The following is a 27,460-nucleotide window of genomic DNA, read 5'->3' on the forward strand; positions in this document are numbered from 1 at the left end:
GTTTCCAAATATGAATACAGTCATACCTTGGATCCCAAACAAATCGGCTCCCAAAAGTGAGTGTTTCAGTTTTCAAAAGCTGAATGTTCAATGGGGCTTCCGATTGGCTGCAGGAGCTTCCCAGAAGCCAATCTGACGCTGTGCTTTGGTTTCCAAACGTTTTGGAAATCAAATGGAGCTCCAGAACGGATTCCGTTCGATTTCCAAGGTACGACTGTAGTATCTTCAATAGACAACATTTTTGAGTAATGGAAAACATTGTTAATGTTGTGGGGGAAAGTCTGTTCTGCAGTTAATCTTCCTTAATTTACATTTTCAGGGAAAGTGGCCATACACATGCTGTCTCATTCCCATTAGCCTCATCCAGCAAGGACAGTGTGAAAAGAATGTTTGAAGCCCAAATATTCTCCAGTTGTAGGTGCCCATTTTTGCTAATGGTCCTACTCACAAGAAACACAAGAAATATTAATTAGCCAAAAGGTTAAGAGAGTAAAAAAATTATTTATTTGTACATAAGATACATGTTGTATTTCAGTTTTGAAGTAAAGAAATATTTGCTACTTAAAATAGTGGCACAACTATTTAACAATTCAGCAAGATTTATATTCATAGTATTTATCGGTATGTCTCCTTTAAATAATGATTTGAGTGGCTCATTACTACCCAACTTTATCGGCAAACCCTGAAATGAAAGTTGCTGCAGTAACCGGCACATTTTTTTTTTAAAAAAAGTGCAATTCAATAGCAGCAGTTTAGTAATTTCAGTCCGTGAGAATCACAAGAAATCCACAGTTTGCCAGATTTTATTGCTGTTACACATTCCATATTTAAGTTTATTTCTGAATTCATCCCTGCTTAATAGATAAATGTTGCCGCTCTCTTACAAAATGAGGTAGCTGTAAGATTAAGTGGTTACTTTTCCAGTAACATGTGGGTTAACAGCAGCCAACCGCATGTAATAAATATTCACAAGAGCATATTTAGTCTTTGCTCAGGAAAGAGATTGGGGAAAACTGTTGAATTGTTCCCTAGCTACTTTCTGCAGGCTCTAAACATGAGTAAGCACATAAGTAAATAACATTCAGTTGGTTGTTTACTGAGGCTCAGTAGTAGTTTTATCCTTTCTGCATCAGATATGACCTGGGAATATTCTAACAAAATAAAATTCAAGGTTTTCCCATTTTCTGAACCAAACTCTAATTTTGATATTGGAAGGAGGGGAGGAATTCAGTATAAACCTGAACATAGACTTGAATTCAGAATCAATATAATACCTAGACAGAGCACAAGGAAGTAAAGGTACCTGACCCAAGAGATAATGGAAAAGTATTATTCATCTCTCAGTAGTACTGGAGTATTGGAGAAGGTCTCTTCATATGTTACAATAAGACGTTTACCCTCAATCTTGAAAAACGGGGCTAGCCAGCAGCCCAGATATTCACAGATAATAATATATTAAAAGTTAAAATAAAACCAAGAAAATAAACAAGATGCTGTGCTATTCCAAAGACAGCAGTAACAGCAATTTATAAATAGGATTTATAATGAAACTTAAAAAAAGAAAAAACTGGCTGGGAATCCTCCAAAATGAAGAAAAGTTTAGCAACTTGATAAGGGAGTGATACTGACCAGGGGCACCTACACTGAAGTAAAGAGAATCTTGTTCAACCTACACCGCTTGATATTAAGACATTCCCAGTGCAAATGGCCCCGAATACTTTGCAAGCATTCAGAATTATCAAGTGTTTAGGTCCTAAGAGTCGCTTAGTACAGGAATGATGAAGACCAAGAAAGCCATTGGAAGCAATCAGATACATCAGGGGCACCATTCATTCCATGGAGGGCAGGGGTGTATGGCTGAATATCATCATCTGTTCGCCTGTTAGGAAAAACACAAGTTTCAGCAACCTCAATTCAAAGTATTGAATTTATTAATGTTTACGTGAACTTTTAACACAATCAGTTGTTCAAGGTAAGAAGCAAGTGGTGTCACTGAATTCTTGACTGCCCCCTGCTCCCACAAGATCAGGGATCTTGACTCACATTCTCTTCATCCCTGCATGCAGGATCATGAGTAAACCATAGCAGGGCTGGCAAGTCTTTCTATGGAACTATAAATTTTCAGGTCGTGGCAACCTGCAAATGACCGAAGGTGGCAGCCAAAGGGTGTGCCTGAACACACCTTGTAATTCCTACCGCAGAGACAAAAGACAGTTGCAGGAGAACTGTATCTGTGTCTTGACTGACTAAACACCCCCCCCCAAAAAAAAAGTTTCCTTGATGGGAGATAACACATTTGGAACCATATTGTGCCTTGAGAGCCAAGTGCAACAGAAGTGGCCAAATGGCATCCCAGAGTGGACATGCCTGTGCACACACTACACATCTGCTCTCTCCTGCCTTCCCCTTTGGTCCCTGTGCCACTGCTGTCACCACCATCAATTATTTCTCTCACAAAAACTAAGGAGAGGTACATTTTAGCCCTCCAGATGCTATTAGTTCTGCAATTTCTTACATGAGGTCCTGGGAAAGATTACAACAATTTAAAATTATATCAGTTAAAACAATTTGCACGCAGAAGAATAGGGTGGCTCCTAAAATAGCTTTCCAGTATGAAAGGCCAGGAGTGGGCTACATCTTCAGCGTATGGGAAACTGTAATGAAGGTGCCATATACACCTCTAGAGGGAGTAAATTCCACAGCTTAGGGGCTGCCACAAAATGGGGCTGCTTTCACCTGAACTTTGGTAGGGAGCTATCACCTACCATAAAATGGGGCTGCTATCACCTGAACTTTGGTAGGGAGGAGCTCTCTTAATAACAGAGGGTCTAAGGAATGGGCAGCTCCCACCATCCCAGACTAAAAGCCATGTTTACTGTACCTGGTGGAAGTTAATAGTCAGCAGAGCAACAGGTTTTCAACCCCTGTTCTAGGCTGGATCTAGACACATCAAAGACACTTTCTCTAATGTAGGGTTTCCCAAACTTGGGTAACTAGCTGGTTTTGGAGTACAATTCCCATCATCCATGACCATTGGGTCCTGCTAGCTAGGGATGATGGAAGCTGTAGTCTAAAAACAGCTGTAGACTCGGAAACCCGGCCTAATGTATAAATACTTAAGATAGATAGCAGGGCAAGGTTGGAGCTACTGGGTAAAAACCAGGCAACTCTGCAGAGCACATGGAGTCACCTAGCTTTCCCCAATCATATTGGGTGGAGCAGGCTAGAGATAATTGATTGGAGCAAAAGTTATGTCATTCCAGCCCCACATGATGTGGAGGAAGACCAAGTTTTCATTTCCCTTTTAAGAAAATGTTTAAACAAATTTGTCCATATAGAGCCAGTTCCCTGACTTCCATCTCTTGGCCGTGCTCCAGCATGATTGAAGCAAATTTGATACACACACACTGAACACCTTTGTCAACACAGACAGAATTCTCTGCCCTTACAAATGAGCCAGGTCCCTGTCCACTTGTGGCAACCTGGACCTGCAATCCCTGCTTTGCTCCTCTTGTTACCAAGCAGCAGCTTGGCTGGCAGAAAAGGGCAGGGAAGGCTACCACTCCCCACCCCGCCTCTTGTCCATCAGCCCCGTGGCCATTTCAGCATTACTGCAATGTATCTGACAACCACTAAAACCCACCTCGGAAAGTGCTATCAAAATATTTCAGAGAAGGTTACCTGCATATTTCTGTAAATCCAGTCTGCAAACACTGTCATGTTACCATAAACTCCAGGTCTGTATCTACTAGCACAGCCCGTTCCCCAACTTGTGTCACCCACTAACCACCACAAAGCATTCTTCTGAGTTACCAATGGACCACCACTGTCACCCTAAAACAAGAGAGGAAACACATTCTACAGTTATACCCTATAAGTCACATGCAGAGTTTTCTATAGGAAAATTGTAATCATTTTCATTGCAACCCACGGTAAAGTTACTGCTGCTTTTAAACCCTTTGTTCAACTACTGCAGAATGAAACTTCTTGCCTACTAATGAAGAGATCCATTGTGACTATATTAGATGGGTTTTATAGCATTTGCATTGGCAATGAGCTACTTGTTTTGACCTGAAAAGGCTCTGGCTGTCTAGACCCTGTATACCTAATTTATCTCCTTGTGTTTGCTCAAACACTAGAAGCCAGGTGAGGAGCCCTGCTTAAAATTCCATTCATTTTACATAACTCCACTTGAGGAAGTCACTGGGACCAACTCCTTTCTGGCTTCTCTTCTCCCACAACTTTCTCAATTGCCCATTACGTAGCTAAGAAATTTTGGTACCTGAATTTACTTCTACTTATCGCTTTCTCCTTCCTATCCCTCTTCCATTTCATATTTTGTTTTTGAGCTTGTAAGCATAAGGGCTGGACCTGTGCAATTTACTTGACCACTGTATGCTACCTAGAATCATCATGTGCTATAATAGTCTCCTCAGAGGTGGCACCAATGTCGTCTGGCAGGGAGCCCTACGCCTACAACGTCTGGCTAATACTAACTTTTCTGAAAGTAAGCAGCCCTTTAATAGTTATTGAATGGTTTTCAGAAGTTCTGTTTAGCTTTTAGATAGGGAAAACTGGAGGGGGTTGAGAGAGGTCACCCTCCGTCTGTAAAGGAAGTTCACCAAGGAAATGAGAAATGCTTTTAAATCAGTCAAACATGTTTTTCCAATGAACTAATCACCATTATTTATTTGTATTAACATTTCTATGGGCACATCAATAAACACAATGGAAGACAGAAAAACTACCTCCTTTCCATAAACTCAGCCATTATTATTAGTATTATTAAAATGTGTAAATCGCCCTATACCCACAGGTCTCAGGGTGGTCTTACGGGCCAGATGTAAAACACTTTAAAAGCCTGGGTAAAGCACTGGGAAGACACAATGAAAAGTTCCATGGTGAGTCTCTCTCTGCCAAGATGAAACAACCAAAAGGCCCTGGTAGACACCCACCTCACTTCACTTGTTGAAGGCAGCCAAAGCAGAACCTGTGAAGGTGCTCTAAAGGTGTGGTGAGGCATATGTGGGAAAAGGCAATCTCTCAGGTAACCTGCTCCTAAGCCATTTAGGGCTTCATAAGGCTAAACTAGCACTGTGTCTTAATTGACCACAAGAGCTCATGCTAGAATCTAAGCGCTGCTTTATCACTTAAAATAGAGAGACATTACCTGACAAGAATCCACCTTTCCTTCTATATATCCAGCACAGAACATGGTAGGCAAAATGAGTCCATTATAGATATACCTATTATTACATATAGCTGAGTCTATCAGAGGTACCATTGCTGCATTCAGTTCTTTTGAAGTGTTACCTAAGGTTGAAAAATAGGTGCAAAAACAACATATTATGAGCCACTCAAATACAAGCTACTAAAACTTTCAGCTGCAGAATGTTGACATATAGGCAATGGACTCTGCAGTAAAAATGCAGTTCAATGGATTGACAAAGCACTGCAACTTGTCTCCAAATGTCTTTTTCAAAGCTGCATTAAACAAGACATTACATATACATAAAACAAACTATTATCTATTCCCCACATTCCTGGGCAGTGAGTAACCCTAGGGGAAGTGCATAACTGCATTTTACTTCCTTTGGAGGGAGTACTCATTGGAGACTTATGCAGCATTATAATATTTAGATTTACAAATACAGTCGTACCTTGGAAGCTGAACAGAATCCGTTCCAGAAGTCCATTCGACTTCCAAAACGTTCGGTAACCAAGGCGCGGCTTCCGATTGACTGCAGGAGCTTCCTGCACACAATCAGAAGCCACGTCAGACTTTCGGCTTCTAAAAAACATTCGCAAACCGGAACACTAACTTCTGGGTTTGCGGCTTCGACTCACAAGGCATCCGGCTTCCAAGGTATGACTGTAGCAGCAGCACTGCTGAAAACAGATCCTGATACAAACCCTTCGGGATCTTGCGATGCCTTCAAGTTTTCAGCTAACTCTGACTCTCCTTCCGAGTCTCAGACTGCAACCTTTGTTGCTGTCCCCCAAATTTGGCACCTGAGATGTTGCTGAAGTGTAACTCTCACCTTCTCCAGCCAGAATAGCTAAGAGTCAGTGAGGATGTAGGCTATTTGCATGTCGAGGTCCCCAAGCCACCCCCCAAATAACTCACAACGCACACTTAATTTTTGTTTAAGGTTTTTGGCATAATTTTGGCCACAACTTTATTTAAATACAAAACCATGAGTTGTTGTTTAGGCATTGGTTAAGACTATCTGTCCCCCCGCCTGGGGACAGAACTGACTTGCGGGCACCACCAAAAGACAGTTCAGGGGAAAGCAAGTCGGGGAGAAATGGAGCTGGGCCACAGACCCTCAATTCTCATCCGCATGCTCCCCGAAGGCTTGCCGGTCCTAGTCCCATTCCAGGGATTGGACGAAAAGATGGCAAGCCCCAGGATTCCTTTAACGGAATTCCCTTTCCGCAGCAACCATGGAGGGGCAGGCCCAGCCTATCCTAACCCCTCCTCCACCAATTTATAACCAATGCCTAACCGCAACCTTACAAGTTGTGACGATTTGCTACGCAGTAGGCACAAACCAAATGGCCCAACCAATCAGCCAGATGGACAAAATTCCTACCAGGCCCCTGCCCCAACGGCAGACGACCCCATGACAGGCATAGCAAGGTCAATGCAACAACCCCTTACTCAAGGGCGGGTGTGCGGGTGATCCGTTGCACGCAGCAAAGAAAAAGCTCCAGGCTGCGTGCAGAGTATTTAAACATTTTACCCCTCCCACCAAAATTGCAACATAACTTTACCCCAGCAACCCAGTGAACCAATCACTGCCCCAGGCCATCTTTAGAGACCCTGCCTGGTAACAGAGGGGTGGCTCAGCAGACCCCACCGCAACACGTCCTCTCCATGAAGGAGAACACGCTATGTAGTGAAGCAACAACGGTGTGTCACTTTCCTCAAAATATCTGGTGGCTTTTTCCATTTAGAACAAAACATAGGCAAATCAGTAATGGCTCAGGGTGACAAGATTCATAGCAACAACAAACATATATAGGACATATATAAGGTGATATTGCACTAACAATCTAGTTCCAGCATAAAGAGTGACTTTTAACTGGGTCACTTTAATTTGTTGCAACCAAGCCAGTTATTTTAATATTTTTATAGCAGCAATTCCAAAGTGCCACAACATATAATTAAAGGAAAGCCCAGACTTTGATAGAAAGCGATTTTACCTCGCTGGAATTTCGCTCCCCATCCAGATATCCAACATTGTTGCTCAGGCTGAAACATCATTCCAGGGTTGGGCAAACAAACTGGACTTACAAACTCTATGAGGCAAGGACATATTGCTAATCAGTAACTGTGCAGAAATAAGAATTTGATAGAGAGTTGCCAGAACAGCACTCTCAGCCCTTCTAACATGGAAGGTTGGGGGCTTTCATTGTACCCGATTTCTACTAGCACTCTAATTTCCTTGAGGAAATGAGCATTTCTGTTCACTGTATGGGAGCTACCAAGGCAAGAAACCTTTGCCCACCAGAAACACACTTTTGGCAGAAGTCTAGATGTGACTAAGGTTGGAGACAAGTTAAGAGTAATAAAAGCAGCAACTCGCCTTACTTAATACTACATTTTTCAATCGATGAATAAATGATTAAGTTTAGTTAATTGGAATATGCTGAAAATATAAAAAATAAATGTAAGGAACTGCAGAAAGGGGGGGGAGTTGAGTTTCAAAATGTTAACATGACTGCAAAATTACTGAAATGTAAAAAAATGAAAATAATTTTTAAAATAAAATAAAATAAAATAAACTATATTTTCCCCACCATCCCACAAACATGGAGGTTTGGGGATGGAAGAGAAAGGAAATAAAAACTGACACTGCAGGTGTTTACATTATTTGGGGCACTGTGCATTTTCAACAGTATTTGGCATAGAATGCAGGGGGAGTCAACACAAGCACTGGAAGCTCCCTGGTGTAAAGATTTGCACCCTGACATGTGGAGGACAATGGGGCCATCGGGGGGGGGCAGAGCTGGGTGTATGGGCACCCACAAAATTTCTATTGTGGGTGCCTGGCAGTCATGTTGCACACATGTGCGCTGCTCAGTCTCCACCCACCACAGCTTTACCTCGCTGGCTCTCTGGTGGCCTCCAGAGACCCTTCACCATGGGGCCTCTGTTGCAGCTCACTGTGGCCACAGGCTTGCTTATGGGGTGTGTCTGCAGCAGGCCTCAGTGGAGGCTGTTGCAGCACCAGAGAGCCAGCGGTGGTGGAGAGTGGTAGTGGGTGGATGCCCAGCTGCACACGCTCCGCCTCACCCACCCTGCTGATGCCATGACCACAGAGGCCTTGCGGCAAAGGCGGAGGCCCTGGCCCAGTCACCACAGCAGTGGTGGATGAAGGCAGAGCTGCGTGCATGATGCAATACTTGCTTCTGAAGAGGCAAAAATCTTGCAAACTTACATTTGGTGCTTCGGTATAGTGGATTAGACTGGCTTGTTGCTACATTTTGAAATATAAACTTTTTGCCATTACAGTGGTACCTCGGGTTACGTACGCTTCAGGTTACATACACTTCAGGTTACAGACTACGCTAACCCAGAAATAGTACTTCGGGTTAAGAACTTTGCTTCAGGATGAGAACAGAAACTGTGCCGCTGCAGCAGCAGGAGGCCCCATTAGCTAAAGTGGTGCTTCAGGTTAAGAACAGTTTCAGGTTATGAATGGACCTCCAGAACGAATTAAGTACGTAGCCAGAGGTACCACTGTACTGCTTTAAGTGTAGAAGGTAAACTTTAACTGTAGAAAGATAAACAGATTCTCCAATTTTCTATTAGGTTATCATCATAGAATCACATCTTTCATTTTAATCATTTTCAGTGGCAGATCTTGGGGTCTCAAATTTCAGCAGTGCCTTGTGCAAACACTGAAACTTAGCACTCCCTGCCTCCTCTGTCTTCCATTCTACATAATAGTTGCAGAACTCCTGAGGCACTGCACCCAGTGCAACTGAACGGGTCGTGCTCCCCTAAATCAGCCTCTGTTGTTTTGTACTGATCTGGTGCAATTAGCTTGATGCAATGTTGATTTTGTTAGCTGCACTGAGCAGGTAATAGAAAAATAAAATATACATGTATATACACAGGTAAATAGATAGGTACCATCTAAAGGTAGAGGATGCTGTAACTTCATAAGGGCAACATCATTATTTTTAGTAGTTGAATCATAGTTTGGATGAGAAATTATTTTGGCTACTCTGTAGCCCCTATGAGGACGCATTTCTTGCTGTGTCATGATCCCAGGATAAACTGTCCAGTCAAATGGATGAGAATATGCCCTAGGAAACAAAATGAAGGCTAACAATTATGATTTATTCTCAAGCATGATTCATGTTGCTGCAGCATCAACACCTAATGCTAAGGTCTACTGTCAAGAAAGTAACATTCCTGGTTACAACCCTATATAGATAGCAAAAAGCCATGTGTAGACACACCATAGGGATCTTTTCTGTCAGTGTGTCTGCATTTGTTAGGACCTAGCAAAGAGGAGGAGAAAGGAGCAAAACACCCTCAAAAAGCCTCAAGAACATTTGACCAAAAGGAGACGAGTTCTCCGTAGCACACCAGACAGACACAATGCTGTCTAGGCGTTCCTTGAAAATTATTTCAACATGGCTAAAAATAAGTGCCAGATCCTACATCCCTTCTGTTTAAAAACTGAAAGACAAAAATGGTTCCTAATACAGTGGTGCCCCGCAAGACGAAAAACCTGCTAGACGAAAGGGTTTTCCGTTTTGGAGGTGCTTCGCAAGACGAATTTCCCTATGGGCTTGCTTCGCAAGACGATACGTCTTGCGAGTTTTTCCGACTTTTTTCCCTCCCCCCCCTTTTTCTAAGCCGCTAAGCTGCTTACCCGCTAAGCCGCTAAGAGCCGCTAAGAGCGCTATTCCGCTAATGGGCTTGTTTCGCAAGATGAAAAAACCGCTAGATGAAGAGACTCGTGGAACGGATTCTTTTCGTCTTGCGAGGCATCACTGTAATTTTTCACAAGTTTTAGAAACCAGAGCCATTATACATACAAAAGACAAAATCCCATGGGACACATAATTTGGGAGAAATTGTTTGAGACTTACCCATCTACACAGTGAGCTGCAGTTACTATCCATTCAGGAGTGATAATGGACCCTCCACATAGATGAATCTTCTGTATATGAAGGCTGACTTGCCAGGGCCACTCACCAGGGGAGGCAGCAGTTCCGCCCACAATTCTGCTTCGAGGATTCCAAACTTTACTGGAAGTGCCACACGCTTTGTAAAAAATAGAGGAAACATAAGTAAAACATTCATAAGTAAACTATTCATAACATAAGTCACAGGATGTTTCCTGCCTCCATTTATGACTCTCTCATGACAAAAATATATGTATCCTGCTCTTCCTTTTAGGAGTTACCATAGCCATGTTGCCTACAGTCAGATTTACAGACACTTAATATCAGTTCCTTAGAAATCAGGATCTCTATTTTATATTGATTCTTATTCATGATAACGGTGGCTTTATAACAATAGAACCCAGACTCTCCAAATGAAATAAGGTAAATGTATTTGACCAATTTAATCATACCCCAGCCATATCAACATAAATTCATTCACTTACAGTGGTGCCCCGCAAGACGAATGCCTCGCAAGACGGAAAACCCGCAAGACGAAAGGGTTTTCCGTTTTTCAAGGCGCTTCGCAAGACGAATTTCCCTATGGGCTTGCTTCACAAGAAGAAAGCCCATAGGGAAATCTCTGGGGACCTCTTTTAAATGCTGGCGGTGGGGAGCAAAGCCTTCCCCCCCCCTCCGGCCTTCAGAAGAGGTCCAGTAAGGCCAGCGGGGGCCGAAAGGCTTTGCTCCCCACCGCCAGCATTTTAAAAGCGGTCTAGGATAGCAGGGAAGCGCTTCCCGCTATCCTGGACGGCTTTTGAAGGCAGGCGGGGGGGAGCAAAGCCTTTCGGCCCCCGCCGGCCTTCCTGGACCTCTTCTGAAGGCTGGCGGGGGACGAAAGTCTTTGCTCCCCCCCCCCGCCTGCCTTCCCGGGGGCTTTAAAATCGCCCCGGGACAGCGGAGAAGTCCGCTGTCTGGGGCGATCTTAAAATGCTGGCGAGCGGCAGCAAAGCCTTCGCTGCCGCCCGCCAGCATTTTAAAAAACCCCGGGACAGCGGAGGACTTCTCCGCTGTCCGGGGCGATCTTAAAATGCTGGCGGGCAGCAGCGAAGCCTTCGCTGACCCGCCAGCATTTTTAAAAACCCCAGGACAGCGGAGAAGTCCTCTGCTGTCCCGGGGTTTTTTGAAATGCTGGGGGTGGGAAGAAAAGCCCTTGTTTCCCCCCCCCAGCCTTCAGAAGACGTCGGGGGACAGACTGTCCCCGGACCTGGTCTGAAGGCGGTTTCCATAGGAATGCATTGATTGATTTTCAATGCATTCCTATGGGAAACCGTGCTTCGCAAGACGAAAAACTCGCAAGACGAAAAAACTTGCAGAACGAATTAATTTCTTCTTGCGAGGCACCACTGTACTTACTAGGATTCTTACAAGCCAGGCACAAGACAGAAAAGATTAATTCAAATAAAAACAGAAAAAGTTAACTAAAAACTAAACAGCATTGCAACACTTACCTATACATCTCAGAGACACTATCTGTAGAGATGGACACTGATCGCTGTAACACAAATAGTATATATGTATTTGTACTATGTATGAAGGAGGCTTCAACTTCACATGAACCTATACTCTACAACAGTGTGGGGGTAATCATGCCACCAGATCTGCACACATTTTCTCATGTAAATCAGGAGCCTCCCTTCTGGCAAGGTACCAACTGGGCAGGAAGAATCTAGACAATCAGCTCCACACGTACACCACAAGTTCAAAACATATTGAAGTGGCTTCTACACTAATAGACTCCACAAGGGTAAAAGAGGGTATCAATCATTAATTTACACAAATGTATGTTCCTCCTACTCTTGCATTGTAGGGTGCTCCTAACAGCTCCCCCCCCATATCCCAACCCCACCATTCACAGCAAAATAACCAGCGCTAAAAGTATTGTCCAGCTCTTAATGGTGGAATTCCAAGGCATATTCTCACACTGAAGGAGAGAGGCTGGCACAACTATTGCTGCAAGCTACTGGGTACTGAGCACAGCTTTAAAATGTTTGCAGTGGAGGGGAGAAAATTTCCAGGTTGGCATATTAAAGATCTGCTTCGTTACATGTCCCACAATTTAAAGCAGCCTCCACATTTCAACTGCTAATCTGGACATGAGTAGAAGTCAGTTGGGTACAACTCAAGGGCAGTATTCCTGAACTGCAAACATTTGTCTTCTATATGCACAGAACAGAACTTGGTAAAATATGTTTGATGAGTTCAAATTCTATTAAATATGCTTAATGTCTTCAATTTCTATTAAGAATTGTTTATGCCAACAATCATTAAGTTCTCCCCTATGACAACAGTTGTGCATTATAATGTTTCTGGGAGTCAAACCCTTAAAAGTAGTCAAAAATTATAGAAGTATCACCTGTTATAAAGTTTTTTATGCAAGTCTGTGTCCACAGCACTTTTATTCAACCTCATAAAGCTCCTAGAGTAAGTCTTGAGTGGTAATGGATTGCTCCTGAGATATGTGTTCCTGTCAAAGATAGGAGTGAACATTCAAACATGTGCGCTTAACTATTTCAGCATGCATACACACAACACAATCAGCTTAAGCATTAATAATATTTTTTTTAATGCCACTAGATATGAACTCCCTCTTCACCAGCTTTGAGCACTACCCAATAGTATCTGCTGCATTAGAGAGTTCTGCATTATAATGATTTTGGGAGCCATATCTATTTTCCCAGCACTTACATGAAACATTGTAAAGCTTGTTGAAAGATCTGGCACAGTGTGGAATTCAAATTTTGTTCCTCCTATCACCATTACTACACTCACTGCTATAATAAAAGTATTACTGCAAATATCAGTAATCAAGATACATGCAGCAGTGTTAGAAACAGAGAAGTGAAAGCTAGGAGCTAAATGGCACCTTAAACCTAAGTTATAGGCGAAACACCAGAATGTTTAGGCACACTTTTTAATAACAATAAAAAGCTGAAAAGGGATGAACTGCAGCTAAAATATTATGTTCATTTTTCACATGGTCTAGTCCTTCCCCTCATTATATGGAAATTATTGCAGTCAAATTATTTCAGTCTATATTTGCTATAATTAAAATATCACTATACTTACGAGTTATATCCCAAATCCTCACAGGCAGTCTTTCCATGTTCATTATTCCAATCATCATAGCAAACACCGTACCATTTTTTGCTTTTAGATGAATAAACTTCCAGGAGAAAATCTGGTCCATAAAGCCTAACTAAAACAAAAATAAATTTTCTGATGATATAAAAGTCTCAGAACCATCAAATTTCAATAAGGAGATTACCTGGCTGACACATTTATAGCAGTTGCTGCAACTTTGATGTTCCCTTTCTGCAAAAAGAAGCCAGGTGTTGCTAAAGGGTAGGTGGGCATTGCTGATAAGATTACAAACACTGGGAGGGGCCTCTGTGTGGATGTCTGTAGTAATTATCCAAACATGTAGAAGAGGGAGGGTTTTAATCAAAGAAAATCTCTAATATATATTTTTAAAGAACGGGGATGGGGAAGCTGTGGTCCTTCAAATGTTATTGAACTCCCAAGTTCTTTCAGTATCAGCCACTATGGTCAATGGTCAGGGACAGTGGGAAATGGGAATCCAAGAACAGTGGACAGCCACAGGCTCCCCATCCCCAAGGCAGAGGTTATTTCCAACTTGTGGCTGATTACTTTACTTGGGAGACGACAAAATAAGTTTGTTGTTCTAAGATCACAAACAGCAGGCCAGCCATGGCCCTAATATTTCCCTTACTGTACGTCTGTGCTTACTGTGTCAGGAGAATTTCAGCACAGGGGAAACCTCACCATAATTGAAGCAATGACTGCAGGTCACCGTAATTGAAGCAATGACTGCCAGTGTCCTGTGTGAGAAATATTGCCTGTCTCCAACAACTGCTACACAGAATCTAGCCGTAGATAATATTAGCTACCATTGACTATAGGCTGACTATAGAGGAGGGGCTTTCAATTTTTAAAAAAAGAATAATAATTCACTGAATGCATTTACCACAACGATTTTCATCTTCACCATCAGGACAATCGTTTACTCCATTGCACCACTGAGATGGTGACACACAAACTCCCTGAGTGCCACACCGTATCTTGGAGCCATAACAACTGTCTGTCACTGTAAAGAAACAAATCAGATTTAGGAATCTACTTCACTGGCAGCAAAAAGAGCGCCATGCTTCATGAGCAAAACCATTTCAAATATGGGTGGGGAGAAAAGGAAGCAGGATAGACTAATGCTATCAGACGTTTGTGGCCATGACCATACATGTATGGTCCATAATTTAATCATTATGTGGTTGTTAAGAGAGCCACTGTGGGGTAGTGGTTAAGAATGTAGGATCTGGGAAACCTGAGCTCAAATCCCCACTCAGTCATGATGCTCATTGTGTGACCTTGGGCCAGTCACTGTCTCTCAGCCTACCTAACCTACTTCACAGGCAAACGTGTTGCAAGACATTTTAATCTTCTATAAACACAAACAGATCCTTACCGAAAAACCAGATGAGAACACATGCAATTGCAGCCCCTATTAGCAGTATTGCAATGGCTAGAATGAGTAACAATATTTTCCTGAGTCCTGAAAATATATAGAGAAATAACTTTCATGAGCTGTAAGACTAGACAGTCTATTCCTAACCTACAGGTACATACGAGTTTAAAGAAAAGCAGCCCACCCACCCGCCCCCCCCAAAAAATCCATAACATCATTAATTCAATGAACTGCCCACCATTCTATTCTCCCTGCTACTCCCTGCTACAGTGGTACCTCGAGTTACATATGCTTCAGGTTACAGACGCTTCATGTTACAGACTCCACTAACCCAGAAATAGTACCTCGGGTTAAGAACTTTGCTTCAGGACGAGAACAGAAATCGAGCAGCAGCGGCACAGCGGCAGCAGGAGGCCCCATTAGCTAAAGTGTTGCTTCAGGTTAAGAACAGTTTCAGGTTAAGAATGGACCTCCGGAACGAATTAAGTACTTAACCCGAGGTACCACTATACAACCATGTGAACAATGTTTAAACATATGAACAAATACAAAGAGGCTTTTTTGGAAACCTATACAACAGGTCTAATTACACAAAATCTTGCTTTTAAAAGAAAAGAAAAGAAAAAAGCTTACTTTGCGTGCAGATTTTTGTAGACTTTGGTTGTGCTATTGTTGGCACTGGAGTTGACTCATGAGTAGAAATTCTGGGGACGTAATGTGGCACTGATGGAGGATAATACGGAGGTGGGTAATGTGGATACATGTTATAGCCACCGAAGTACCTATGAGAAGCTGCATTTTCTGGCTGATAGGCAAAATTTTCATAATACGGAGGTGGCCTCTAAAAATCAGAAATAATCAGGTGAAACAAAATCAGCACATGAGTGAACAAATATGGTTTAGAAAGCACTGGAATACAAACAACTCTCACTTTGCAATAGTTCACTCAAGTGTCTATTTATTTGTTTCAATAGTTGTTGTCATTTGTCATCAAATTACTTTATCGCTGGTCCTTCTCCCTAACATCCCAGGGCAGGTTGCACCAATTTAAAACAAAACATTAAAAAAAGTTCTTAAAACTCAAGAAAATATTTAATTAATTTTAAAAACCAGTTTAAAACAACTTAATTTCTTATCATTTATTATATTTCTATGCTGCTTTTCACTCACATGAATCACAAAGTGGCTCACAAACAATGAAAAACAACAATATAATAGAACATCACAAATAAAACATAAACCATACAGAATAATTAACAAAGCATCAGTAAAACAATCAGGAATCATCAGTAAATTTCATATATCTATAAACCAAGACCTTGCATTATAGATAACTTAAAATGGCAAACAGCCACTATGTATGAAAGCTGAGCTTGGCTGCTCCCACTGTTCACCCATGGAGCATGTCTGAAGGCCTGGTGGAATATGCTGAGGGGTGCTGCCTGCTGCTAAATCAGTGCTAGCAGCAGAGAAAACATGTGATGGCCCCCATGACTGCCATAAGAAGTGCCGAGTCTGCCCTGGCTACTATGTTCACTGTCAATTGACAAACCCAATGTTAATGATTTCAGAAGCAATTTTTTTTCTAAGGGCTGCCTAATGTAGTGGCTACCCACAGATGGTGTTTTATATTGTGCTGCATTGATAAGGTCCCAATGCTTATAGAATTCTATTTGCATTTTGGCACTATAGTAGAACAAAGGTAAAGGTAAAGGTACCCCTGCCCGTACGGGCCAGTCTTGCCAGACTCTGGGGTTGTGCGCTTATCTCACTCTAGAGGCCGGGAGCCAGCGCTGTCAGGAGACACTTCCGGGTCACGTGTCCAGCGTGACGAAGCTGCTCTGGCGAGCCAGAGCCGCACACGGAAACGCCGTTTACCTTCCCGCTAGTAAGCGGTCCCTATTTATCTACTTGCACCCGGGCGTGCTTTCGAACTGCTAGGTTGGCAGGCGCTGGGACCGAGCAATGGGAGCGCATCCCGCCGTGGGGATTCGAACTGCCGACCATGCGATCGGCAAGTCCTAGGCACTGAGGTTTAACCCACAGCGCCACCCTGTTACAAATCCAGCCCGCTTCTTAGGCTTCCACAATTTACTCACGAGATTCACCATGGGATGTGTGCTGTTGCTGTCTGGCAAGCGTGAAAGCACAGCTATGGCAGGGGTGGGACAGGGTGGAGCTATCATGTCAACAGCTGCACAATGTTACCCACCGTATTCCCAGGTCCTAGTTGGGGGAGGAAGGGTGGAGGTCCACAATGTCCCAACAAGGGTTCTGACAGGCTTTTCACAGGCAGGCTCATGGGTTACTGCTCTGCTGAGCTAAACAAGGCCCCATCAAAAACAGTTTTTTATTTGGCTAGCAAAACCAGGCCAAAATTATGGACCCGTCCCCACTTGCTAGAAGAATTGAGATGAACTTTAGATGAGCAAGCACTAGCAACTGTTTGCACCATAAAAGTTCAAAATGCTTTTTGGCAGATACTTTCCTGTTGGTTTTCTAATTGCTATAATATCGTTTAAAAAAAAGATCAGATCCTAGATTTAAGACAAAGGTGTGATGTGGAGACGTTATTTTCAATAAGCATAAATTAAGGTTATTTTATAATAAGATTTGCCATCTCTTTTTTCTGAAAACACTTTTACAAATCACAACAAATGGCATGCTATCTTTGAAAGATATTCACTTACTGAATCAGACTCCATCTTGATTCTCAGCAGTTCGTTTTTTACAAGTTTCAGACAAACCTATAAACAGAGAAAATTACTTTCTCAATTATAAGATGCACTAAAGTTTTGAAGCAAGTAACTGTGGTTACAATCCACAGACACAGACACTCTGCCTGGGAGTAAGTCCTACTGAACTCAATAAGGCTTACATCTGAGTAGACATTACAGGATTGCACTGCAATGCCTTACAATTCACTCCTGCAGAGGACACTCACACTTTACCCATCAATCCAACTTTGTTATACTGTAATAATAAAGTATTGAGACAGCCTCTTTCAAATGTCCATTAATTGTCCATTATTATGTTTTTATATTTGCTGGAAGCCACTAAAGTGGTTGAGTGGGGTATGAATTATTAATTATATTGGTTGTTGTTGTTGTGATCATTATTATTATTTCTGCCAGCAACCTGCTTCTAGCTTCCAGCTCTTACACACCTCACCTCTGGCTTTTGTCCTTCTAACAGGCATTTATAGCCAGCCCCTACCCATCTGCTCTTTGGCACAGAGCCACTTCCTCTGTTACCTTAGCAACTCATATTTAGGGGGCCATTACAAAGAAGGTGGTCTGGCTAGTTAAACAACTGAATCCTTGCTGATTCAGGAATTATAAATTATACAGCCTAAAAGGCAAAACTCACACCATTCCTTTTGTTAAATGGGTGAAATTCCAACGCCTTGAACAAATCTTTTCATAAATTGTTTAAGAACATAGCCATAATTTATTTGACCGGAACACCAGTTGGTTAGTCATCTAGTCATGTGTTCCTGCTCTTTCACTATGCTTGTGCTTTTTTCTGACAGTCATTCAAATGTAACAACAAATTTACTCGTACCTTGAGCATGCATGATATACTATGACAGGACAGACTTTAGCCCAAAGGAACCAAACATCTCCCCTCCAAGTGCATTACTGGTTTAAGTATGCTACTGGACTGATCCCTTTTAACAGACCCATGTGCATGCTACTGAGAAGCACACATACCGTTTTGTGTGGCGGAGCCTACAATTCAAAGATATCAGTGTTTCCAGCCTTAATTATTTTTATTAAATTGCAAGGAGGATCTGTCACAAAATGCTGTGCTGTGAAGTTCTTCTGTTCAGGTTCCCTAACCAATCATGCCATTTTCCAGGATTCTCCACCCCATCTTTTCCCCAGCAGTTTTCAATTTCTCTTCCTTCCACTGCAGCCAGCCTACCATCAGCTCTAGCCTCCAGCTGATCCCCCCCCCCATATGTATAGAAACAAGATTCCCCACCATTAGTGTATAGAATCACAGCATATCGATCAAAATTTTAGTCCCACTGATTTTAGGCTTAAATCCTACCTACTTCTGCATTGCTAGTTTGAATTTAACCCCATGTATTCTTCTCATGTCAACTATGTTGCAATAAAGGAGAGAAAAAGTAATGTGATGCAAACTTTCTGTTTCCTACAAAAACCAATAAACAAGCTGGGAAAGCTTCTCAACTTACAGTGTACACAAGCTTATTATTTATCACGGATACATTCATCACCAAGTTTGTTTGTTGAGATCTTTCTAGATACTTCCCTTTTAAGTCAGCAACATGTATTCAGCTCAGTAATTTATAGTTCTAACTATATAGCTTCAATTTACAAAATAACATACAAGGAAGTATAAATTAAAGCCAAACCAGTGAAATGATTACGTGGCACAAGATTACATGCCTGGAAGTAAAAATCAAAATAACACTAGTACCACCTTTAAATTACTCAGTAATGATCCTTTTCCAGTCATGCAGCTTTTAAATTCATATAGTGAACACACCAGGGAAATTCCAATACTGTACACTGCAACTATTCCACCAAAGACTTGGACTACATACAACTCTCAAAGCCACCATAGAGCATTTTCAAGCTGTAGCAAGATTGTTCCAGGTTAACAGAGGAGAACCAAAACGTTTCATGTACCATAATTTGTTTTATTGGAACAGCCTTTAATGAAGTGTCACATGCTACCCAAAACCTATCCTAATAAACTTTACGAAGTTAAAAAAAACACCACTTGTGCAAATTCCTCTAGCGCTAAAAGTAGTAACTATAAAAAATTTGTTTCTCTATTGTTTTAACTGAAAATATTCCACAACTCAGTGGTAAACCACATACTATGCATTAAAAAAAGGGTTGCAGATATAATCCCTGGTAAACATATGTAAGTCTGGGAAACCTTGGAGAGCTGCTACCAAATGGTTTCTTATGGCTTCTGTGAGGAAGAAGGCATACATTGAGCAAGGGAGCAGGCAGTCTTGGCAGGCAATAGCTTTGTTAGTCTAGTGTTAAATAAAGTACAGTACCTGTCCCTGTGGAAGTTAAAAGGAGCAGGAAAAGCATTGAAAGGGGAGTTTGCTGAAGCAACTGAAACAGCAGGTGGGTGTCCATCACTAGAATTATTATAGTATTTATTGTTATATATTTCAATTTATTACACGTCCTTCATCATCAGGTCCCAAAATGAGTTACGATAATTTAAACCTCAATATTAAAAACAGCTAAAACAATTAATTCACAGAAATAAGGAATATATGCAAAGCTGATGCTGGTAACTTCCAATAACTTTTAAAAAATAATATCACATCCCAAGCTGGTTCTCAAACATCACACAGCTGGATTTCCTGAAACTCTGATGAAGCACCTAAGTATTCTCAACACACTGACTACAATATCAAGAAATCCACACCATACCACCATGTACTCTCATTACTAGGTAGCAAGACAAAGGTAAAATATTCTGTATTTATTTAACAAAAAACACAATTCTATTTGCTGGCAATTGTACATTTCTGGCTCATCTGACCAAGTGGTATCAATTATGTTGAAATCAAACACCCAAAAGATGCCTCAGTTCAAGGCTAGGTTACCCTGGACCAGAAATGTTATGAACTCAGTGCTCACTTAGCTTATCATGCCTCACCAGTTGGTGCACCAACCAATTTTAGTAGCAGATAACATGGTGTGGCAGGTCATAAGGCCTGAACTTATTTCAACCAGAAGAAAACCACTTTCTTTAGCACCCTTCTCAGAAGAACTAGATTGTTCCCATCAAGTACTTACAGCTTAGACAGAGCATGTATCCCAACAGTTTTTACATCATTTTCAAGGGGGGGGGGGAGCTAATTGAATCAGATAGCCATTAACCTGCTGTAGTTAATAGCACAGGGATCTCTTTTTTTCATTTAAGGTATTGTTTAGCACACTCGCCTTCATGCTTTCCAAAAGTGCTTTTTGAAGCAATATTCTATTTAGATATGAGGCTGTGTGGCTATAACATGCCATTCAGGCAGGGGCAGGGCTTTAAACATCAAGTACCAGAACAGGTATGTGGAAGTGTTCCAAATAGTGCTAACTTATAAAAGGACTTTTAAAGCAGTTTTATGGTGGTCAGCAGTGGCGTAGCGTGGGTTATCAGCACCCGGGGCAAGGCAAGTAATTTGCGCCCCCTAACCCATGGATTTGCGCCCCCTAACCCGTGGATTTCCCTAACCCCCAGATGTTGCGCCCGGTGCGGCCGGCCCCCCCTGCACCCCCCACGCTACGCCACTGGTGGTCAGTAGGCGGCTCAGGAATTAAATTAAAGGGAACTCATCATGGAAGAATTGGTATAACAGGAAAGCTTTCATGCAGAATAGAAACAGCATCTATCACCTGATTTGTTCTTCATAGATATACACCACAGTATGCAAGGTATGCATATGAAGAATGTGCTGCTTGCTTATTTTGCACTGAGAAAGTTCAACACTGAGCGTCATTACTAAAAAGTCAGGACAAATATTTAACACAACTACATCTCCAATTCATATATGAAAATTAGCAACTTTATTAGGTTGCTGCAGAAAGGGAAAGTTTTCAAAATTATACATTATCTTGAATCCATTTGTTTAAAGTTCTATGGTGAAATTTACATGGACTGATGCAATATAGACTGGTGAAATTTACATGGACTGATGTAATATGGAAATTCATTTGTACCTTTGAAACCCAAACACATGCAATTTTATGTTTGTTTGCATGAGAAGTTTTAACATCACAACCAGTTGCACCTGAATGCTTGGAAAATCCATAACACAATACAGTAGATGCAATGTTACATTTAATTTACTGTGTTACACTACATATGATAATCTAACAGAATGTCAAACTTATTTTGAATGTATAATTGGAACATTAAGGAAAAACTAGTCTAACATTTGGAATATCAGTAGTTAATAAATGTCTGGGGTTGAAAAAAATAGCTAATATTAACAGAATCTGAGGAACCTTTCATTATTATATGAATATTTTATTTTAAAGTGTTTATAAACCACTTAATAATTTTAGTTACAGATAGGTAGCCGTGTTGGTCTGCCATAGTCAAAACAAAACAAATTCCTTCCAGTAGCACCTTAAAGACCAACTAAGTCAGTTCTTGGTATGAGCTTTCGTGTGCATGCACACTTTCGTGTGCATGCACACGTGTATCTGAAGAAGTGTGCATGCACACGAAAGCTCATACCAAGAACTGACTTAGTTGGTCTTTAAGGTGCTACTGGAAGGAATTTGTTTTGTTTTTAATAATTTTAAAAACTCTTAAGCATTGAATGAATGACATGTTCCTGCATTGGACAAATAATTATAATTAGAATCCTTTATTTTTTGCTGTTGACACATTATGCTACAAATAGAGATGATACATGTATATGTATACATACATGAAGCTACTTAAGTTTATTTTAACCAAGCAAAGGAACAGCTTTTTTCAACCTCTCTTTTTTTGCTTGAGAGAGAAGTCATTTCCCCTCTATAGAATTTCCACTATGCAGTCTAACCACGTTTCTCCAAGTTCAATGGAACTTATTCCCAAGTAAGCATGCATGGCACTGCATTCTCATTTGTAACTGTACTGTCTCTCCACCTTAATTAATAATATCTGGGGCACCCGTTTCCCTTGAAGCATAATTTATAAAGCACCAGGTGTCACACAGTAGCAGAAAGACAATAAAATAAAATATTTTGTTACATGTGCTACTGGTAGATAGGATGTCATAAAGTCTGCTCCATAGTTTCCATCTGCTTCCTAGTACTGGAAAACTTGAGATTTAGGTTCTCTTACAAATATCACACTTCAGAAAGATACAAAATCATGAGGACAGCATATCTGTGTTATGTGTACATTAACTGCACATATAACTTGGTTTTCCTGTCCTTGTTGTTATTATACAGAGGAAACAGTTAAATATACCCAGGGGACACTTTTAAACTTTTCTGATGTCACTTTGGGCCAACAATGCTGACACCCCACTCAACTGTCATCTTCAAAGTACATAGCAAAATATTTTTGAACTTGCATTGTATCAGCAGCATTGTATCAGCATTGTATCAACTGAGATCACTCAGTTAACACCAGTTCAGCATATGGTTGTTCCAAATACTGTTTTTAAAAAACCCTGTACAGGCAACTGTAGTGAAGGAGTGCTATTAACAAACAAGGATTATAAGCAAGTATTCAATGTGCTTCATATGCCTTATGGTCAATAGGCATTTGCTGTAAACCTGCCTCCCTGGTAGGTCACAGCCTCATCCTAACACAGACCCACTGTGGATGAGGAGCTGAGCTGGAGTCTGCACAGAGTTTTAATAAGGTAACTTAGAGCAATCCTAACCATGTCTACTCAAAAGTAAGTCCGACTGAATTCAATGGGGCTTACTCTGCAGGTAAGTGGGGTTAGGATTGTAGCCTTAGTGCATTTGTGAATGGCAATTCCCCAACTCTCCATCCTTAGCCTATAGCACTATAGTGGTTCAACTGCAGAAACAAGAGAGATTAAAATAAGCTTAGAAATGGAATGTATTCTACAGAAAAAGAGAAACCGTTTCAATAATGAAGTTCCTGGAACAGGACTATAGAATACAAAGTTATTATTAAGGCTTCCGTGTCTTTAAATGCTGCCATGGTGAGCAGATGTTTAAAGGCTGAAATTCTTCCCAGGCTGAAAATTCAGATAGGAAAAAAGTTCCACCTGAAGCAATTTTGCTTATCACATAGTTGCTGGTAGGAAAACAACCCTGCCAGACAAAGCTGGTAACCCTATCAGGCAGAAGGAACTGCTTATGCATAAAGTGCTTTCAGCCTTTGAAGGCAGAGGGAAAACCCCATCTCACCCAAGAAATTTGCTTCTAGGGAAACCTAAACTACAGTACAGCCCTTCTTCCCTTTATCACATGTCCTTTTTTCCTTAGTACTTAAAACAAAGGAACAATCCCATAGCCCTTAGAAACAGCACAATATGAGAAAACGAAAAAAGGACCAATAAGACAATTCTGCACATGAATTTCTGTTCCTGCTCAAATAGCTGAAGTACATCATTCAAAGCCTCAGCGAAAATGGCCTTTAAAAACTCGAGCTCCCGACCACCACCACCTCCCACAATAGAATGGACAGCCCAATCCTCAAACAATTTAGGATGATGCTTCAAACCACTTTAGACATGCAGAACCCTGAACTCAAGTGTAACTACTGCAGCTTAGTTTCTCAATCTGCCTGTGACAGTGCAGTATAAGTCAAGAACATAATTTTCATTTTATTTCCTTCACTGCCAGCAGAACAGTTTAAAGAAAGCATTTTAAGCTGAGGACAGTAACCTTTGTTCCACTAAGGTCAGTGTAACTCAACCCATTTAGATGCAAATATGTGCTGGTTTGGGTAGTTTGCAGAAACGTAACCTGAATCCCTTACTGGAAATGAGGCCCATAAAAACTGCCCAAATGTGATCTCTAATCTACAAGGAAGGAGCACACAAATTATAGATTTGGACCATGTGATAGTTTTGTGTAGCCAGTAACTACCAAACAGATATTTAAAAAGCAGCAATTAAGAGAACTCAGATTAATGGGCATTTCATTTCACATACCCAGCTACCCTGAAGTAAAGACACACACCTTCAGTTTGTAAGCTTTTCTCCTCAAATCAGCACAAAGTCTCATATGTAGATATGGTTGCATAATGTTGCTTTTCAAAATCACTGCTTCCACAGAGCAAGCGAACTTCTCTCATATTTACCACCACTATGAAGACACTACAGCTGCTGGGTTACTCCATATTTAGTGCCTAATGTGTGCAAGGTGCTACTGCACAAAAAAAGGAAGTGTCATGGATCTACCCAGGGCCCATTAATCAAGCTCAAATCAGCAGCTACATTCCACTTAAAAGCCATATAGGAACCACATGTATAAGCAGTTCTGATCTTTTCAGTGGATGATTGAGCTAAAAATGCAGTGTTGTAATCAAGAATGTGAGACTGGGGCCAGGGAGCCCCAAACTCCCACTTAGCCTTTAAGCTCTCTGGGTGACCTTGGGCAGTCCCCATATCTCAGCCTAAGCTAACTTAGGTGGATGTTGTGAGGGTAAAATGGATAGAGTGTTGACCAAATATGGTGGCCTCGGCTCCTTGAGGAAAGGATCTAATAAAAAGGGAATTATCAACAACAAAAATATATGAAATTCTGTTGTATAATAAGTTGCCAGATTCTATGGAAAAGTGCTGGACAGAAGATGGAGCAGGATCTGCTCCAGGGAGCTTGGAGGATTTGGTGAAGATTTCATACTTCTTGTTTAACAAAGGTGCCAGCAAAGTTACCCCCCACAATTCTTCTGCTGAAATGAAGTATGGGGGGGGGGGTAAGCAGGGAAGTAACATCTGTGTGTGGAATAAATGAACTCAGATCTATTCCTGGGCCTCGGAATTCTTTAACTTGTACACTTTTGTACCTGATTCTAGGTAGTGGGTCCCAGGCGGATCCTGCAAGTACTGAGGCCACCCATGCCTGCTTAGAAAGAGATCCTATCGATGCACCTCTTTAACAGCCTCTGCAGATCACTTTTATCCATCCTATGATTGGAAACGTCCCGGTGAGGCTGGATACAGCGTAAGTCATTTTTAGAATATAGAATATCATCCACACGACCGAAATCTCTGTAGTCCAAACCGACGTATTAACAAGAAGGAAACAGCAGGTGTTTCGGCAGAGGTATGGACCCAAGGTCATTCAGATCAAACATACAGAAAACACCACCAACACGTCCTGACTTTAAAAATAAACTGGTGCTATGCCCAAGCTTCCCCGCCTATGTCTCCTACCCCAATTCCCCCTCCCCCTTTTTTAAAGCCCCCCTACCACGATTTTGGTTCGAAAAGAATCCGGATTTGTGCGTAAAGGGCACGACCGCCTCTCCCAGCGGGGTTTCTGTTCGTTTTCTCGCCACAGAAACGGCAACGAATGGAAGCCAACGAAACACTCTTCCAATTAACAGCTTCTAGTTTAATAAGCATATGCTTCTATAAAAGAGGGGGGGGGGGCCTTCCGCGTACTCAAAACAAAAAAGAGGCGGGCTCGGCCGCCAATGCGAGGACGCCGTGCTGGCGAATCGATCCCTCCGCCTCAAGCCCAAGCCGCGTCTCCCTCGGCCCGAGAATGAAAACTCTCGCGCTCACCTGAGGCGACTGGCTGCGCCTTCTCCGCGCTCCCCGATGCTCAGGCGCAGCAGGGCGGCTTTTTCCTTCGCCCAGGGACACGCTTTCCTTGCCTTCCTCCCTTTCTCCGCGCCCCTCCCGCCGCGCGCTCTTCTCCCCGGAGGTAAAAGAACAGCAAAAGTCCCCGCGCGCCGAGTCAGAGAGAGGGAGAGCGGGAGAGCTGCGCGGACTTGGCGAGGGAGACCTTCGTTCCGCCGCTACGGGAGAGCGGCCGGGCGTTTCCTGTGGGCTCGCTGCTCTCTCGCTTTATCACCTCATCCTCAGAGGCGGGCTTGACGGGCTATTATTCACCTGCAGGCGCGCAGGGAGGGAGCGGGGCGGGCAGTGGGGCGACGAGCGCCGCCGCCGCCCCCGCCGCCGGAGGTGTCCCTCTCTGTGGCCATGCCTGCCTTGCCGGAGGGGGTGGGGCTTAGGCGGCCACCCTCTGCCCCGCCGCCTGAGAGGAAACCCCCGAAGACGGCGGCTCCCTCCGCATACCTGGGAGGCTCGTCAGCCGCGAAGTCTCGATCCACACGCCAAGAAGCGAGCCCCACTGAACTCCGGGAGGCTTACTTCCGAGGAAGCGGGGTTGCGCGAGGCGTCTCCGCGGAGGGAGAATTCCAGCGGCTTTGCCAGCTGCGTGACAGGAGGCAGACAATCAACAGGTTAAAGCATACTGGCTCCTTTAAAAGAAGATGTTTGCAAAGAAAGAAAAAGAATTATTAGTTTTTCGTTCTCGAGTCGGCAGTGAATTAATGAAGCAATGTTGATAGTCTTGCAGGGCTAGCCCTACCAATAGGCAGGTGAGGCAATGTCCTTGGGTGGCAGATGGTGGAGGGCAGCAGCAGCAGCCCTCCCCATTCTTCACCAGCTGCCCTGCCATTTCTCTCTCTTGCCCATTACACCTATGTGTGCCACAGTTCTGCCAGGTACAGAGGTGCCAATGCCCTGGGCGCCTGAGCACCCACAAAAGTCTCCATGAAGGGGCCAGAAACCCACATATTTCAGTGCCAGGGCCATGCATGCTGCATGGCACCGATGGCCCCGGCACCCACGGTCATGGGGCCAAGCTGGCAATCCTGACCCAATACTCCCTAAACTAGCCTGTTGGCCTCAGGTGCACTGAAGGACCCTATCCTATTGTATGGTTACCAGATTTTTTTCAGTGAATCCAGGGACACTTAAAAAAAAAAAAAAAAAAAAGCTGAGGAGCAACAAGGAATCAGTAGTGCAGATGGTAAGGCAAAACACCCTGGGCCCAAGCACACATTCATATTGTGTAAAGGTGCAAAGCCCTTCTTTCACACCCTGTGAAACATAAATTCACAGAGTTTTTTAAAAACTGGGCGACTCCCGAGCCACCCCTGATCAGTCAAAAGGGGAAGGGGACAGGAGATTGCACAAGACACATCATATGGGGACTTCCGGTGACAAAAAATGGCAGGTGCCACAGCAGCGAGCAACTCCTGAAGTCAACCAGAGCCAACTGTGCTACCAGGCTGGCACCGGGCTGCTGAGGCTGCCACTGCAACATTTTCCCAGGGACAGATTTG

At 42.6% G+C, this 27,460-nt stretch overlaps 1 protein-coding gene across 2 annotated transcripts; it reads right to left on the reverse strand.

The window, feature by feature from the left end:
* Positions 1-481: 481 nt before the first annotated feature.
* On the reverse strand, positions 482-26,140 carry TMPRSS2 (transmembrane serine protease 2). 2 transcript variants are annotated; one of them, XM_081859374.1, is made up of 14 exons: positions 25,890-26,140; positions 17,365-17,421; positions 15,308-15,515; positions 14,675-14,761; positions 14,180-14,299; positions 13,261-13,390; positions 12,548-12,658; positions 11,643-11,686; positions 10,117-10,291; positions 9,146-9,321; positions 7,210-7,305; positions 5,171-5,313; positions 3,682-3,834; positions 482-1,879 (listed from the first exon to the last, which is right to left on the reverse strand). In XM_081859374.1, the coding sequence occupies exons 2-14, from the start codon at positions 17,377-17,379 to the stop codon at positions 1,868-1,870; spliced, it is 1,470 nt and encodes a 489-aa protein (XP_081715500.1). In that variant the 5' UTR covers positions 17,380-17,421; positions 25,890-26,140; the 3' UTR covers positions 482-1,867. The 2 variants fall into 2 exon arrangements, with proteins under 2 accessions (XP_081715500.1, XP_081715499.1); XM_081859373.1 differs by lacking the exon at positions 482-1,879 and having other exon boundaries at positions 2,791-3,834.
* Between the last annotated feature and the right edge of the window lie 1,320 nt (positions 26,141-27,460).

This window comes from Podarcis erhardii (genome assembly GCF_964252035.2).
Source record: "Podarcis erhardii genome assembly, chromosome: 4".
NCBI lineage: Eukaryota > Metazoa > Chordata > Lepidosauria > Squamata > Lacertidae > Podarcis > Podarcis erhardii.